This window comes from Drosophila nasuta, chromosome 2L (assembly GCF_023558535.2).
Source record: "Drosophila nasuta strain 15112-1781.00 chromosome 2L, ASM2355853v1, whole genome shotgun sequence".
Taxonomy (NCBI): domain Eukaryota; kingdom Metazoa; phylum Arthropoda; class Insecta; order Diptera; family Drosophilidae; genus Drosophila; species Drosophila nasuta.
This window is the reverse complement of record NC_083455.1, coordinates 13,461,891-13,479,940: the sequence shown is the minus strand read 5'-3', so window position 1 is coordinate 13,479,940 and position 18,050 is coordinate 13,461,891. Positions and strand designations below refer to the sequence as shown.

Here is an 18,050-nt window from a genome sequence, read left to right as displayed (position 1 = left end):
TATTAATCGCCCAGAGGGTCATAATGCAAATGTTAAGTTCTTTTCAACACGATTTACTTGCACATTTCAAGTTAATGCTGCCATAAGTTGTGCGCCAAAGACTGCAAGGATACCCTCGTTAGAGAAAAGCTTCTTATAATGTATTAAGGGTATTTACTAGTCGACAACATTCTTACATCATTATGTATTTCATTTTATGCACGTCTCTGTCCGTCTTGCAAAGCCGCAGTAATTAAAGCGCATTATTTATGTGCTGCCAAAAGTGGGAAATGGAAAAGCTGCAGCAACTGTTAACGTTTTTCGTTTTTTTTTTCCGTTTTCCTCATATGAAAAAGTATTTACCTTTAATATGCATGTTTAATGCGCCAAACAACAAAGTCTGTGCTGTGCTTAACCAGCTAGATACGCGATAATTTTCCAGATGAAAACCTTTGTGCTTCCAAAATAAACCTGTCAATTGATTTATATGTTTACTCAGCAGGCAAAATTCTAAAATTGTTTGAATCGATTTCGTTTTTATATACCCAATAACCTTAGGATAGAAAGGTATTATAACTTTGTGCCTGCAATTGGATGCGATAAGATAAAAATTCAAGAAATTATTTAGGAAAACGCCTACTATCTTAGTTGCTTTGTCTGTCAATCTGGAATATTTGAGTACTCTATAGTATATTTTAACCGTAGCACTGTATCAATATACCAAATATAACATTTAGTATATTTTAGTGTCTTTATGTATAGTGTAGTATATTTTAAAAATAATACCACATAGTTTTGCTGTTATGCAGTTCAAATATAGCTTTCGGTATATTTTAGTATTTTTTGGTATATTAATTTGACGAAATTTAAAAAGAATATCGCTTTGTTTGGCTCGTACTATACCAATATACCAAATATAGCCTTCGGTATATTTTAGTATTTTTGTGGTATATTAATTTGCCGTAATTTAAGAAAAATAATGCATTGTTTGGCTCTTATGTAGTATTATACCAATATGCCAAATATAGCTTTCAGTATATTTTAGTATTTTTGCAGTATATTAATTTTGTATATTTTATGTATAATACCTCAATGTTTTGCTTTGATTAAAAATGTCTAGCGAGTATCTTACAGTCGAGCACACTCGAATGTAGCTTTCTTACTCATTTATTTATGGAGACAACAAAATATCTATTCAAATGTGTGTTTTCAGTTGAATAGTTTTTGTGTTGACCGTGAAAAATGAGCTGTTGATCGGTTTAAAATTGCATCGGAAAACTACACAGCTTAAAGTAGAAAATACTCAAGTCTCAACTTGCTCAAGTCATTTGCCAATCATCGTCGCTGTTGTGTCGCGTTGTCTAATCGATGATTGAATTGTTATTTCTTTGAATTTTCCCTTTCGATGTTTGTTGTCTCCAGCAGCGAGCGGCGCTTGTTTAGTTTATGTTTTGCAGTGTAAACAAGAAATGAACAATAACAAATCGTAGCATAAATAAGCCAAAGATGCCACCGCTGACGTTGCAGTTGCAGTGGCAGCTGTGGCAAGCTGTGGCAAGACATCTTAAAGCTGAACCGTTTAAGATACTTTACAGTAAACAGTTGAAATTTCATGAAATTTGGCCCCCAGAGTGAACGCGGAGAGAAGGGAATTGAGGCTACTTGAGAGTTAAACAGATGCAATCCATTCAACGCAACGCAGTTGGTCGCTTGATTCCTTGGTTCGCATACAAAAGCCTGTTAATTGGGCACAAGCGATGCCGGAGTCGATTTCAGTAAATTGCACAATGCAGCTGATAAAAGTTGCAAATAAACTCCGCTCCCCTCCTCTCTCTCTCGCTCTTCACTTGATTGCTGCATCGTAAATATGGCGACGACCACAAAACGTGGGAAACGGAGACGCCTCAGATTACAGAGCCCGCCTCTTATTCGCTTCATTCGCAAGCAAAGAAAAGAAGACAAAAAAATGCAAGTAACATGACAAAAGCCCCACAAAGCACGACAAAATGTTTCAAGGTGTGTTCTGTTCCCAATCTGCCACACAAAACAGTTCAAATTGCAATGAAATTTCTATATAAAAGAGACATGCCGCTGCCAAAGTAACCAAATACTTGCAACCAGAGTCGACTCATCATCATTGCGAAAGAGGCAACAGCAATAGCAACAGCAACAATAATAATAATATTGGCAAGTCAATTGAATCATCAACATTATTGCTTTGCCTTCTCTCTCTCTCTATCTCTCTCTATTTCTTCATTTTCCGACTCATTTAAATGCTAAGCGCATGCCACAAAGCATTTTCGAGAAGTATTTGACTCAGTTTCAGTTTCTGAAACTTCAAACTAACTTTATCTAGTCCATTAAGTTTGACAAAGAAATTTTTATGTGCAGCAAATATGTCAGCTAAGTGCTGTGCATGGCTGGATAGATGGATGGATGAATCCCTATCACTTCTAACGCCGCCGAACCAAACCGCAAATGCCGCTGACTCAGCGAAAATTCTACAAAATGAAACAGGCGGAGGGAGGGGAAAGAAAAAAGTCAACATCAACAAGCAAACAAAACAGCAATAAAACACGGCCTCAAAGATACTCCGCACAAAGTCACAAACACACACACACACACACACACACATGTATGTATCTTTCATATAGTATGCGCTTGAGAAATTTACACTATGCAACACACTCATGAACTTCAATTCAAGTTCACGCTGACAATTAAGCTCAATAATTTATGCAAATTACAAATAATTGCTGGGGATTTATGGCGTTATTATTAATATGTGGCATGGGTTAATGGTCAGTTTTTTATTGTGAAGGTCTTTGCAAAGCAATTGAGGAGAGATAAAAAATGCATAAGGCTAGAATATTTCAATTTTGAAGAGGGAAATAACTATTTAGTGAAGGTTTATGAAGTCCAAACATTTTTAAATTAAATGTTGCATACTTTCTTAAATTCATTTTTAAATATCAAACAAATGTGGAAAAAAATGTTATAGGAAAATATCTTTTAAAAAAAAAAAAGGTTCAAGACTCGAAACTTTATATTTGAAATATGTTTAAATATATAATATACTGAATTAATATAGTTTTCTGAAAGATAAGCAAGATAATAAATAAATGTAATAAATCTATTATAATAGATTGATACTTGAATGCTTAACTTTTAAAGAGCGAAATATCCATAAAGTAAAAATTTATCAAGATTCACCAAATTCAAAGATTTTCCATTCTTCTTCAGTTAAAAGGAGATGCAAATTTGCACTGTTATATTTAAACAGAACAGAGAAATATACTACTAATACTAAATATCAACTATATAAGAAATATTCTGTTAAATTTAAATACCAACAATATAAGAAAGTATAGAACGAAATAACTTTCGAGGGAAAATATGTTTAAATGGTGAATAATCTCAAGATGCAAAATGTCAGATAACAAAAATCTATCGAAAATTTGGGATATATGGAACAAATTTAAAAATAAAAGCTGTAATTGTATTTAAGAATGAAATAAGTATAATAATTTATTTATTTTGGAATGGATGTCTTTCAGAATGCATTCTTTAATATCATATAAAGAGCATAGAAAACTCAAACTACATTTTCAAGCAGCGTTCTTTGACCGTTTGTTTGCCCCGAGTACAAAAAAAGACTCAGTTTGCTGCACAGTGTGAACAAAAGACTTCAAGTTGGCTACGAGTGTTTTTCTTCTACTTGTGCACACACAGTTCTAATTTGCCTGGGTCATGCGTTGAGGTTAATGAGTCATATCATCATCAGCATTCTCATTCTCATTATCATTACCATTTTGAGCTCGAAACTAAAGAAAGAAAAATAGGGAAGGGCAAAAAGACAGCGGCGCATCATCATCATCATCATTATCAAAACGAAAGCCGCCAACGCGACTCAGCGTAAGTGCGAAGAAGAGGAAGAAACGTTGAAGGGAGAGGGAGAGTCAGCGATTTGTGAAGAGGACAAACATTATAGTCCAATTTCTATCTCTCAAGGAGAAGAGGGGGGAAGAGCTCGACGCTTTGTTTTGTAATTTAGACGCAATTAAATGTAAATAAATTCACAATTTAGTTGTAATTTTTGGCTGCTTAATTTTCAGTTACAGTTTAGTTTATGCTTCTCTTTCTTCTACTGTTATTTTTTGTATCTCTGTGTGTGTGTGTGTTTTTTTTTTTTGTCTATGGTCAGCTCTTTGAGTTTGCGTTCGGTTTTGTCGTTTGTCGCTGACCCGATTTCCGCAATTTAATGACTTTTGTTTGGCCAGCGCATAATTGCTGGGAAATGTGCGAGGGACAAACCAGGGACGGAGAGAGAGAGTGAGAGAGAGAGAGAGAGGGAGAAATTGAGTGAGAACTGTGCGGTGTTCAGGTAGCTAGAGGGAGGACATTAAGTGTCCGTCAGAGCGCTGAATGAAATTGTTCGACTTTCTTTCATTTCTTTTTTCTTTTTGTATTTTTTCGTTTTTTTTTCTCGTTTTTTGCTTTGTTTGGATTTAGTTTTGTGTGTGTGTGTGTGCTAATGAGCAAGTGATAATTTTTGGCGTATTTATTGACTTTGCGGCATTGTGGATTTCTTAGTTTTGTTTGCTTCCTCAGCTTCTTTGTCTCTTCTTTTTCTTGCATTGAGTCACATCACAAGTTGCCGGAAATGAGCCGTGCCTTGAGTTCAAGGTTGCTTTCCCCCCTTCCCTCCTCCTTCGACTATTCTATTCCTGCTGATATCTTTGTTATTAGCCCAGCCGATTGCCGATAAGTCAGCATAGAGTGAAAGTGAAAGCAATCCCTTACAACATCGGGGTCGGAGGTCATTGTTTGTTTAGGTTGAGATATGCTCGACATTAGACAGGAAGTCGATAAGCGTTCTAAACACTATTTATAGCTAAATGCTGTGCTGCACTTGCAGCTGAGTTCAAGGGGCAATCAGAAGAAAGTATTGTAAACAGAAATGTTTTAAATTGAAAAAATGAGTTCTTTAAGCATTTGCAGTTGTAATTTTGTTATTAAGAGTCAAATAATTCATTGAATAACAGCTAAATTTAATTTATGGCATTTAAAATTACAATTATATTTAATTTAAATAAAATCGGAGTAATAAATAAATACACACTAATGTAGGTAAAGTAATTAAATGATAATTATTTTAAAGAGAAGTAAAATCTTTGTTAAAATGGTCATGATATTTCAAAGAAAAGTATTCAGGCCAAAGTGAAATGCGAATATAAAAATATACTATGAAAATATACTGTGAAAAATACTAAAACTACTACTAAAACTCTTGTTAAGTGAAATAAAATCGGTGTCGAAAATAATTCTACAAAAATGTAGGTAACGTAATCAAATGTTAACTCTTTCTAAAGTAAAGTAAAATCAGTCTAAAGCAAAATACGAATATAAAAAAAAACCAATCTAAAAAATATTAATTGAACATTTTCACATAATTTTTAGTCAAGAAAATAAAGCTACTAAATTTGCCTAACAAACAATTTGATTACAATAAAAAGCTGGCCATGTAAAAACTATTACAAAAACATTCTTTAATAAAAATTCTCATTCAACTTTTAACTACTAAAAGTTATGTTCGTCTTAAGCAAGTTTAGTTGTCGGTTTCACAACGAAATTAAAAATTCTTAGCCTGCCTTAATATCGATCAAAATGTCTACACGATTCTTTAATGCAAACGAATAGTTCTCAAATATAGATTAGTTTGGAAAAAGGTTCAATATAATAAAATTCAATCTTCATCGAGTTGTAAGCCCTTATTAAAATCAAATTCGTGTTGATATCTTAATGGGCATTCCACACGTTTTTTAGTTTTTCCACTACAATATGTTTATATCAATTTATGATACCCAACTAATCCCTACTACTTTAAGTCCTTTATCAACAAAACGTGGCTAAATATAAAAGAGAGAGAGAAAAATGTAAATATGCTGTGTATAATCCTCTAGAATGCCAACGACCTTTGGATGTGACTCCTGCTTAGGAAACACTAAATACAACTCTTCTTATACACAGTAGGTGACCCTCATCAAAGTGATAGATCCCCATCGAGCTTGGAGACGAGTTGACTTAACTTGATTTCAGTCGAGTCGAGTTGAGTTGAGTTGAGTTCTAAGCGCTTAGCCGCCGTCGCTGTTGCTGTTGCTGTTGCCGGAAGCGTCGCTGCACCTCCTCAGTTAACCGCAACATTAGCATACAAATGTGTCAGAACAAACAGCCAAAAAACAAAAAAACAGAAGAAGAAAAAAACAAAGGGGGGAAAAAAGGCAGCGTGATTTCTTGACTAATTTTTATGACACTTTTCACTTTATGACGACGACGGGGCTTTGGCTAATTTCAAAGTGGATTTTGTGCCTTGTAGTATTTACCTTTTTAGCAGACATCAAATCAACTCTTCGATCTCTACTCGACAAAGACGAAAGGGGGGCGGCATAAAGATTTTTATCGTTTTGGTAGGCGGAGAGTGTTGTTGTCATAAAAATGTATCCAGCCCCACTATTAAAAACAATAAATGTCAAAAATCGTTGTTGTTGCCTCATCGGAGAGAGGTGCAAGAAAAGCGACGGAAAAACTGGACATGGCCAGTTCTGCTTTTCAGTTTTTTCTCTCGGTTTCAGTTTTTCTATTGCTTTGCTTTTTAAGCCATGCAAATCACGTAAATTATGGCCAAGTCAGTATAATTTCTTATCGCCCGAACATGATTTCAAATGATAGACTGAAGCCTGCGAAAACCGAACATGGATGGTGCAGATTTAGTGGGCGCGACAAGTTTCAGTTTCTCCCCCCCTTTGAGAGGGGAGAGGGTGGAAGGGGGGGAGTCAGAGGGAGGCGTGCTGCAATTGCCAATTGGCAACTGGGCGCAACACGCATAAATTGAGAGCGCCGTCGTCGTTTTTATCTAATCCGCGGCATCTGTGCGACGGACAACGACGACGACGACGCAACGCGTACATTAGTCTGTCCTCTGCACCTCCTCCCCACTCCCCCCCTCTCCTATATCACTGCTTTCAGCCTATTTGGCTGGAATCTCTGCTCCGGGTCCCGACGACGTCGACGACGACGACGACGACAATCGACAGGCAATAAATCACCAAAGTTGCCACAGAAAATTTAACGCAGAGCGGAGCACACACCAAAAATTTATGTGCAACCGATAAAAATCGGAATCGGCTCGGCTATAGCATTGGGGGCTCCAAACGAACATTAGAATAAATTGTCAGTCAGTCAGAGAGTCAGTCAGTGAGTATGAAGGGGAGGAAGGAAATTCCCCGGAAAAGTCAACTGAAATTATGCACACAATTGCAACACAGACGCAGACACAAAAACTCGTTAAGCTCGACTAATAAGCATCGATCACAAGTGTCGACATCAAAATCAAAATCTCATATTCAACTGCGCAAAACGCAATTTAAATTGAGATATTTCCACACACAACCACAAAGAACAAAATGTTTTGATTTATTAACGTTAGAAACTTAAAATTGTTAACTGTTTAAGGCAAATTAATGAAAACCAAATTGTGAAGAACTAATTTCTACTGCATCAATTGATTTATATTGAAATTATAAACAGATATTCTACAAATAATCAAAAAAATTTGGATAAATATTCAAGCTATTCATCATCAGTTAATTTTTTAACATGGAACTAACTTTGCCAATTTTATATACATTCAGAATTGAATAGTCAACCTTTATTTATCGAGTATGTATATCCAACGTATTTGATATTTTCAATAAGAATCTAACATAACTTCTATCTATAATTAAATGCCTTCTAAATAACACAACTACAACTAAAGAAATTAAACATTTCAAGATTAAATAAAGAACATTTATTAAAATATTTATGACTTGTAGATATAACCATCCTAAGTATACATAGGTCTTGAATAACAAAACAATTATTTAATCAATATTTGTAGTATTTAGAACTAAATGATTCACAATAAAATTTATCAAATTCATAAAAAAAACTCAACTTTTTACTAATATGAAACCAAACACATCAAAAAAAAGGTTCAAATTCAATTCATAAAATGTTGATGATTCCTCATTATATTGTTATTATATTTATTGTTCTCGACAATTTTTTTTTATTATGAAACTAACACCATAAAATGAGTATTGCCAATTTCAATCAGTACAAAAGAGAGAATAAAAATCGAGTTTGACTATTCTAAATAATTTATTTGTATTTGATACTTGAATGAGCATTTTTCACATTTTTAGCATCTCAAGTAATTTTTTTATCCTCTTGGCTAGCTAAATCTCACTTCTCACTGACTTTTTTAAGACTGCCAAATTCGATTCATCCTAATTTATTGCCTCAATGTATCTGGCGACTTTAGAAAGTACATTTTAAGATTAATCTACATTAAACTGGACAATGGCACGTATTTAATTTTCCAATTCGCCCAAATGCATAAAATACTGCAAGTCAGGGGAAAAACCCTGGGAAAATCCACGAGGAAAAACAAGGCATGGCCAATTTGCAAAGGTAATTACAACAAAAATATTTTTGTGTGTTAAACTTTTCACTTACCTCTTTTGTTCCACGACGTTTTGTCTATCGTCTGTCTCTTTCGCACACGGCACGTCTAATCGATGGTGGGTGGGAGAGGGAGAGAGAGAGCAACATCAGTTGCTGTCTCACAGACGAAATGCGACGTTGACGTTAAAAGCACGTTCCTTAGCAAGGACAATAATCCGACGCGTCGACGTCGCCGTCGCTGTTGCTGTTGCCGTTGACGCCTTCGTCTGTCTCTCACTGTTCTATTTGTGTGTGCCGTTATTGGCGGCGCGTCGACGCTGCGCTGCTGCTGCGACTGCTGCTGGCGGAGTATAATCCAATAATCCAACACGAATGAGCGTGTGCAGGCAGAAATTGCAAAAAATAGACACAGACAACAACAACAACAATGCCACACAACAGGAATAACACTTTGCCGCCTCCGTCTTCTTCTTTTCCTTCTTATTTTGTGCGTGCGTACGTCTGTCTATCAGTGTATTAGTGTTAGTGCTAGCATGTGTGTTTGTGTGTATGTGGGTGACTGTGATACTACGATGCCAGCCGCTTATTTAGTAAATTAAACTTTTCACTTTTTGCAATTTAGCCACACCAAATGGGAAAATGGAAAATGGGCAATTTACTTTTCTTTTCTTTTTTTACTCAACTCACAATACACACACACAAGCACACACTCTTCTCCTACAACAATAAACAAAGCAATGCCGACGTCTCAGCAGCAGCGCAAAGCAAGTCTCAGCAAGTAGTAACAACAACAAGAGAAGGCAGCGGCTCAGCAACGACAGCGACGTCGGCGTCGGCGGCAACAACTTTGCTCGCTGTGTAGTACACAAAAAAAAATTCCTTTTCCACTGCGCCGTGTTTTCACCTCCTTTTTGATTATTATTTTTTGTACATATATATTTTTGTAATTTGTTATTATTATTGCACACTGCTACTTCTCAATTTTCCATTCTTTTATTAATGCCTTTTTTCACCTTTTATTTATTTCTTTTTTTTGACCGTCGCCAGTCGCCGCGTAATTTTTTATTTTCCTTTTTTTGATTGCAACACTCTCTTCTTCTTGCTCACACTCACCGTGATTTACAGCTTACGATTGAAATTTTGAACACTTGCACACACACACACTATGCACACTAGACTCTTAAGGAGTAATTGTTGCAAACGAATACACGACGCTCATTTGATAAACATTTGAAATTTTTTTTATTCGATTTTCCGCAAAAACACAACAAAATTTCAATAAAGCGGCCGGTACACGCGCGCACACAACCGTTCAAAGTCGCCGTCAAATTCAGACTGTTAATTAAATGTTATGCACAATGTTATACTCAAAATGGACAAGTGCACTTTACAGCATGCTGCAGCAGCGTTAGCCTTAACAGTCTAGCCGTAAAATTCAACTTAAATGCATTATTATTAATAGCATATTCGAAATACATTAATAGCATTTCTAGCTAGCAATAAAAAAATTCTTTAAATAGAAAATATTTTGTAATTGTTTGATTTGTAAATAAATTGATTTAATATTAACACATTTAATTTAGCCTTTTTTGGCTCGCTTAACATATCAGCGGCTCTGTTCGCTCTCTATCTGAGCGGCTGTTAACTTAACATTGGCTTGCTCTCAAAATGTGGGACCATACACTGCTTACCTTAGTATTTTTAAAAGAGAATATACTAAACGTGCATGGTTGCTCGCAGCTGCCAATTTGAGTGTCTCGCTTTTCTTTTAAATAAGCTTTGAATGAAATATGCCTCAAATTAGTTTTATAATACTGATTTCTTATTATACACATTTTATTATAATTCCAGTTACAGGCTACGAGTAAGAATAACTGTAACATGTATTTACAATGGTATTTTTATTTACGCTAACAGACAAAAGCTGCTTGTTATGGAATATAACGGACAACAATTTAAACAATTTGTGTGGCTATAATGCGATTGAAAATGAGAAATGTTGATAAGGTGTAATTATGAACTGGGGACTTTGTTGTCGGAAACAATTGAACCGGCACATTTTGTTATGCCTCAAACTATCGTACATATATGTATTAATATAAAACGTTACGATAAGATAAGGCAAATACACACATACTCGCGCATAAAAATTATTAACAAATGAGAAAACTTTTGTGTATGTGACAAAATGTGATTAGTTGCTATTTGGTTTTGTTACGGGCAAGTTCTACGTGTGGAGTCGCAATAATTGGAGGAAACAAAACAAAAACTGCACAATTAACAACGCAGTGGGTGCGAAAGGGAGAAAAGAACAACAGAAAGATGCCGTCATTTAGCGTATCGTTTGTTTCGCTATGCTTAATACTCTCAAGCCTGGTATTAGCTGCAGCAATCACAATTGGTGAGTAGCATTGTTGTTATATAATCCAAGAGCATAATAGTAACTCTCTCTTTATGACTCTCGCTCTCTGACCAATTCTGACCGCAGATGAGCAATGCATGCACTCAATAGACAGCTGTGATCGCTGCCTTAACACTCATCTCGACTGTGCCTGGTGCACAGACAAGGTAGGAACATAAGTGTATTGCATTCCCTCTCTTCATCCTTTCTAATGCTTCGATCGCTCTCTTTGGCAGACATATCAGGTGCGCTCACGGTGTCTTTCGAGAGCGACTTTGCTGCGCTTCAACTGCAGCGAAGAGAACATCTATGAGAATCTCCCGAAGCAGGAGGTGTTGATAGAGCGGCCGCTTAAGGACTATGAGACCACAGACGAGCAGGCCGTGCAAGTGAAGCCGCAGCTTGTGTTTCTCAAATTGGTCAAAGGTGCGTTATCTTATCCATGCTTATCGTGTGCTCTCTCTCTCTCTCTCTTACATTTCGGTTTTGTACATGTGTTTGGTTTGTGTAGAAACATATGTAAGAAGTATTACCTAGACAACTACACACATACATGCTTACATACTTACTACTACAACCACAACCACCCCAATCGGCATTTTTGGACTGTGGAAAATTGTGTCAACGTTTTGTTTGCTTTGCTGATTTGTCACACACCATTTTCTACAGTTTGTTTTGGGTATGAGAACGTGTTGGCATCTATGTGTGTGTGTGTGTAAAAGTGTGCTTGCATGTATGCGTCGCTTATCTGCAATTAGTATGTCTCATTCCCAGTCTCCATATCACTATGGTTTTGTTAGTTATACTACAGACATATATACATATTGCTAAGGCGTGGGAATCCGAAGCGTTCATTGAACTCAACTTGATTATCGTAGATGGACCTAATATACCAATTAGTTGAGCTTAGGTAGCGAATTTATCTGGAAGATAAACATTCTCTTTTAAAGGAGATAAAGATACAGGAAGACAGTTGACGTTTATGAGGTGTTGCTTTAGCGAAAGCAAATATTGGGCATTACATTTACTAAACAAACAGCAAATTAAATCCACTCAGAAAGTAGGTAAATATTTTCCGATATCACTTATCAATTGTGCAGCAGATATAGGACAAAGCAACCTTTTTTTTTATCAGGCTACTATACAATTTCCTGGGAAGTTTTTTATAATTTGTGTAAAATGTGTAAGGTTTTTTTTGGGCCAATCTTAAATCTTATAATTATATAGAAGAAAATACAACTTTTTTCCGTTTTAGTAATTACTTTTTATAGGTTTTTTAAAAATCTCAGAGTAATGAGTAGTATTAATTTATATGTTTCCACAATTCTTTTAGATTCGTTTTGTATTAAAATATGGAATTTAAAAAGCATTCGTCATATTTACTTTATTTTGATTCAATCAGAAAATTTCAAGGCACGTTATATTATGTGGAATTGATATGAATAATATAATTTTGTATATAATTATATATTTTTAAACGTTTTTTTTTTTGCTGGAAAAGTAAAAGCTTAAAATAACACGAACTTAAAATGAAAACTATTGTTCCGAAAGTTTAAATCATAAGGAATAAACCGACATGATAATTTAAATTAATTGCCAGATATTATGTCCATAAATATGGACAAAAAACGACTGAAAAAACGACTCCCAAGAAAGTTGCAATTGTTTTGCAGCGCATCATTAGTTTGGTCAGGTCAGTGAATGAAAGAAAAGTGAGCTAAAGGTAAAGATAAGGCTCGAAAGTTTATTGTCAAATTGGGAGCCATTAAAGAGACTCATCCCAGCTAAATATATGGAGAGAGAAAGAGAGAGAGAGAGAGAGGGAGAAAGAGGGAGAGAGATCATTGCATTGATGTCCATTAAAGCGAATTCGAAAAGGGGGCAAAGCGAGTTGCAATTATGCGATGACGAGCAACGGTAGTTGGGTATGGGAAATTGCAGGGAAATGATGAGGGATTAAATGAAGGCAAACATTTAAAATGGGTGCGAACAAGTCGAAGTCCAAAGTGGTAATGAAGGGGTTGCACGATGGCCTTTGGATGCCATGGAATGTAATGTATCTAGAGCAGACAATGCTTAACTACTGCTGCCACTTTTAACACCCTGTAAACGGTGCTAAATGAGGACTGTTGGGGTATGCTGATGCGTGAACTACTTTCACCATCCGTCTGCCCGTCTGTCCGAGTGTTTGAAAGTGTTTAACGAAGGTAATTGAAAAGCTAGACATTTGAAATTTTGTAATTAGATAGACGGGAGCAAAACAAATTTAGAGGTGTATCACTTAAATATACACAGAAAGCAAATGTTTTTAATTCAAGAACAAATTCAGAATCAAGACGAAACAATATCATAATTTAAGCTGTAAAGTAAATTAAATGAATTATAGAGCGGACATTTTTGAAATATATTCCTAATTCAGAGAACATATTCCTAATTTAGGAATGCAAATAAATTTAATTGAACACTGAACAGAAATACCAAATATAGATTAAATATTAATCAATATATTTATTATATCACTTTTCTTTCTATATTTAGTAATCGACTTGGATATATTTTTATTTATCGGTACACTTTTTTTTACTTTTACTCACTACTATTCATATTTAAACCTAGAAGTTTAAATCCAGGAAGGATTCGCCACATCTTTTGATTAAAATATTTTCGAACTCGATCTTTTTACTATTTCTTAGGGCATCTCTTAGTCTTGCGGTATTAACTACTGCACTTTAATTTCATTCTTTTTTTTTTTTTGCCAATACGCGAACGAGTATAACAGTCTATAAAACAGCTCGTAAATGAGGAGTGGGGAGCAGTTAACCCTTGGCTTTACAGCAGCAGTAAACCCCTTTTTGTTTTTGTTTTCATTTTTTTCCTTTTGCGCACTCGCCACTCGTCAGGCAACACGCAACGCCTCAAGCTGAGTTACCGGGCGGCACGCAACAACCCACTCGACTTGTACGTGCTGATGGACCTCACTTGGACAATGCGCGATGACAAGGATACGCTGGAGAAGTTGGGCGCGGAGCTGACACAAACGTTGCACAATCTAACCGACAATTATCGCCTCGGCTTCGGCTCCTTCGCCGACAAACCCGCCATGCCCATGATAATGTCCCAGCATCGAGACAATCCCTGTGCCGCCGAACGCGAGATATGCGAGCCAACCTATGGCTATCGTCATCACCTGCAGCTCACCGAGGATGTCAAAGCATTCACAGCTGCTGTGGCGGGCAGCAAGATTACCGGGAATCTGGACAATTTGGAGGGTGGCCTCGATGCTCTGATGCAGGTGATTGTCTGTCCTGAAGAGATTGGCTGGAAGCAACAGGCACGTAAAGTCGTCATCCTCGTCACCGATGGCTTCATGCACTTCGCAGGCGATGGCATCTTGGCGGGCATTTCCCAACGCAATGATCGTCAGTGTCATTTGAATGCAGCTGGTGAGTATACGGGATCTTTGATCTATGATTATCCCTCGCTGGAGGAGATCTATCGGGAACTGTTGCGGCGCAAGATTAATGTCATCTTTGCGGTCACCGAACACGTCTTTGGCACCTACAAGGAGCTCAGCGGACTCATTAAAGAGATCAGCAATGTGGAGATCTTGAGTGCAGATTCATCCAATATTTTGCAACTGATCGAAAAGAGGTGAGTTGAAAGCAGTGAAAAGCAGTAAAATAATATAGCTTTATTTAAAGAGTATTTCCCACATATAATTTGAAATAATAAGAGCTCAATTTAAATACTATTCCTTAAACATAATTTAAGCTAAAATAATACGATATCAATTTAAAACTTTTCCTTAAAAAGTTCCTCTTATTCATTCTTAAAAATAGAAAAAGCTTTGTCAATATTAAGAGAAATTCAAAAAGGAAATGACCTTTATTTAATCTATTGAAAAAAATATATATAAAGAGATTGTTATCTTGATATCTTTATATTGAAAGAAAGAAGTCCTTGTGATAAATATTGCATTAAAATTATTGATAATATTACAACTTTTATATTCTCTATTCGTATGCAATTGTGAATTTATTTCTAAATAATTTTATTTTATTTCAAATTATGTATTTCAATTATTCACTTTCTATTTAATATTTTTCCCCTATTTTATCGTACATTTTTGTTTATTTGACTTTGTAAAATATCTTTCCATAGATAATTATACAAATGGTAGTATATTTAAGTTGAAATTGTATTTTATATTGTATTTATATAGCATTAATTATTTAGCTTTATTTAGCTTTTATCATTTAATCTGATTTATATTCTTTCACTACAGTTACGCGAGTTTTATTAAGCGCACTCAGTTTGGCGACAATAGTCCCGATTTTATAGAGATGAAGTACTTCACAGACTGTGCTGGACAATTTCCATCGTTGCGTGAACGCAGCTATTGCAACAATGTGAAAATGGGCAAGGAAATCGAGTTCTATGTGAACATAACGCTTAAGGATTATCCGCCTGATGGAAAGCTGGTGAGTTTACAAAGTGAAAAAAACAAGAATAAAAAAATAGGAAACAAAACTGAAACGTTATAAAATTGAACCGAAAACTGAAAGAGCCGAAAACTGAACACTAAAGCAAATTAAACGTTATAGAAAATTAAATGCTTAACACAATAATTAAAACGAACAACCGAAAAACGAAGTTATTAAATCCAAACTCTATAAAACTGTCAGTTTGGTCTGCCTTTAACTAAGAAAATGTATTCTTAATTTAGAGCAATTCAATAATTAATATAATATTAAGAGTATATGTAAGTTTTAAGATTTTACATAGAACATTTTAATGCAAAGTATGCAACGAAAATCTTTAATTTATAATGTTTTAAGATCCAAGCTTATTTAATGATCTGAGTTGCAGATTGAAATTGTATTTCAAGAACTTATTCTCAAGAATCGAAATTAAAAGAATTTTTTGTTATTTTTACAGTTTAAGTTTCTGCAGTATGAAGAGCTAAAACAATATTTTTATTTCTTTTTTATTACTCAGATAAAAAAACTATAAACTGAATTTGTTCGAATACATATATTTACTTTTTTTCATAAAATATTTTACATATATTTATTTTGCGGAATTTGGGCATATACAATAATAGCTATAGTCTTTGTGATTCTTGAAAATTTGGTTGCGATCGGATAAAAATTGTCAAAGTTGTTAAAGAAATTCTTTTGTATGGACAAAAACACCTACCTTCTAGGGTTCTTATATGCTTTGGCTGACAATCTGGTATATTGTGTAGTCTATGGTGTATTTTTAATGGGATACCATATCGATATACCAAATATAACATTTGTTATATTTTTAGTATTTTTTGTGGAATATTGCTTTGGTATATTTTGAGAATAATACCGCAATATTTTGCTTTTATTCAAAATGGATAGCGGGTATTTCACAGTCGAGCACACTCAACTGTAGCTTTCCTACCTGTTGTATATTACTTAGGAAAAAAGTGATACTATAATATATAATACATTTTATTTCGTTGTATTAACAACTCTATAATAATTCATTCACTTAATGCATTTCGTAGAATCACAAAATACGCGTGGAGGAGGCATCATTGAGCGAGTATATCGACATCAATGTGGAGTTGCAGAGACCGTGTCCCTGTGAGGAGGAACCTCAACCGGATGATGAATACGGAAGGTTTCAGTGCGATGACAATGGCTACTTGAACTGCGGCATGTGTTTCTGCGACGAGGGCTGGACGGGAACATTCTGTAACTGTCCGACGGATCCGACAAATGCGACAACCAATGAGGCTCTACTCAAGACTTGTCGCATTCCCCTCGATAAGCTGGGAAAAACGTTGTCGGAGCAGGTGTGCTCCAATCATGGCGAATGCGAATGCGGCACCTGTAGCTGTGATCCAGGATACACGGGCAGCTTTTGTGAGTGCCTGGAGTGTCAGGATTGCGATCCGGAGCGTGCCGAATGCTATTGCGGTCAGTGTGTGTGCAAAGATGGCTGGAATGGGACTCGCTGCAATTGCAAAGTGTCGACGGACGAGTGCAAAGGACCCACGGGGGAAATCTGCTCGGGACGCGGCAGCTGCGAATGTGGCGCCTGCGATTGCCAAGAGCCGTACTTGGGCGTCTTCTGTGAGATCGATGCGGAGAAAGACAACAAATTGTGTCTGTTCTACGAACCGTGTGTGACGTGTCTCATCGAAAAGAAACAGGGCATGGATGGCTGCAAGAATGAGACCGAAGTGTGCTCCAGTGCCGAGTCCCCCGAGGGTTTCACCTACGTCTTTGTCCCGGAACTCGAGACGGATGAAAAGTGTTTGGTTCGCATCGTCAACAAACATGGCATTCAATGCGATAGTTATTTTGTGTATCGTGTCGTGGAGCATGTCAATTATTTGGCCATTCAAGCTGTCAATTGTGAGCCAACGAATTATTATGCTGTCTTTGGTTTCATTTCGCTGATCACTCTGATCCTCGGTCTGACGATCATTTGGCTCTTCTGGTGCTGTGTCCGCGCTAAAGATGCTCGGGAATACGCGAGATTCCTCGACGAGCAGCGGAATAGTGTTCGACACGAAAATCCCATCTATAGAGATCCCATCGGACGCTATCAAGTGCCAAAGGCATTGAGCTTGAAGCACGACGAGAATCCTTTTGCCAGCTGAGAGCACAGAAATAAGTTGGCTGTATTAACTAGTCTTAGTCTTAGTCACTAAAGAAGATGAACATGAAACAAAGATTTAGCTTAGACTGTTTTGTAAATGTATCTAAAGTTCGATAAGCTTACATTTCTACATTTGTTTATAGTATTAAATGTGCCTTTAATAAAAGATAAGACTTTAAATTGAACAGAAAATGAATTGCTAAATAATAAGTATGTAAATTAAAAAACATCTTAAACTATTAATATTTTCACAAAATGCAATAAAACAATTAGTCTGACATAGGCACTAAATATATCGCAAACAAATTCGATTTTGCTGAACAAATCATACGATTTTCTCAAAGAAAATATCAGTAATTTTGAAAATAAATGTATTCATAAATTATTTTTTAAGTATTTTATTTTAATACCCAGAATAATAACTGTTTTTTTTCAAATTATTTACTAAAAAATTATTTTAACAAAATATGTTTTTGTATATTTAAAATTCATTTTATATGTAAATTACTTTTTATACGTT

The 18,050-nt window shown here is 35.7% G+C and overlaps 2 protein-coding genes across 3 annotated transcripts in view; one reads left to right on the top strand and one right to left on the bottom strand.

The window, feature by feature from the left end:
- LOC132786539 (uncharacterized PPE family protein PPE69) overlaps positions 1-10,322 on the bottom strand; it is a 95,041-nt gene extending 84,719 nt beyond the window's left edge. Inside the window, exons 1-2 of the mRNA XM_060793090.1 lie at positions 10,319-10,322; positions 9,501-9,612 (exon numbers count right to left, since the gene is read on the bottom strand). Coding sequence (XP_060649073.1) covers positions 9,501-9,612; positions 10,319-10,322 — 116 coding nt within the window. The remainder of the gene's footprint in view (positions 1-9,500; positions 9,613-10,318) is intronic.
- Positions 10,323-10,694: 372 nt separating this feature from the next.
- LOC132798389 (integrin beta-nu) lies at positions 10,695-17,873 on the top strand. Of its 2 annotated transcripts, XM_060810234.1 has the most exons (6): positions 10,695-10,888; positions 10,976-11,055; positions 11,125-11,314; positions 13,789-14,539; positions 15,174-15,369; positions 16,428-17,872. In XM_060810234.1, the coding sequence occupies exons 1-6, from the start codon at positions 10,810-10,812 to the stop codon at positions 17,529-17,531; spliced, it is 2,400 nt and encodes a 799-aa protein (XP_060666217.1). In that variant the 5' UTR covers positions 10,695-10,809; the 3' UTR covers positions 17,532-17,872. The 2 variants fall into 2 exon arrangements, with proteins under 2 accessions (XP_060666217.1, XP_060666218.1); XM_060810235.1 differs by lacking the exons at positions 10,976-11,055; positions 11,125-11,314 and having other exon boundaries at positions 16,428-17,873.
- The last annotated feature ends 177 nt before the right edge of the window (positions 17,874-18,050 follow it).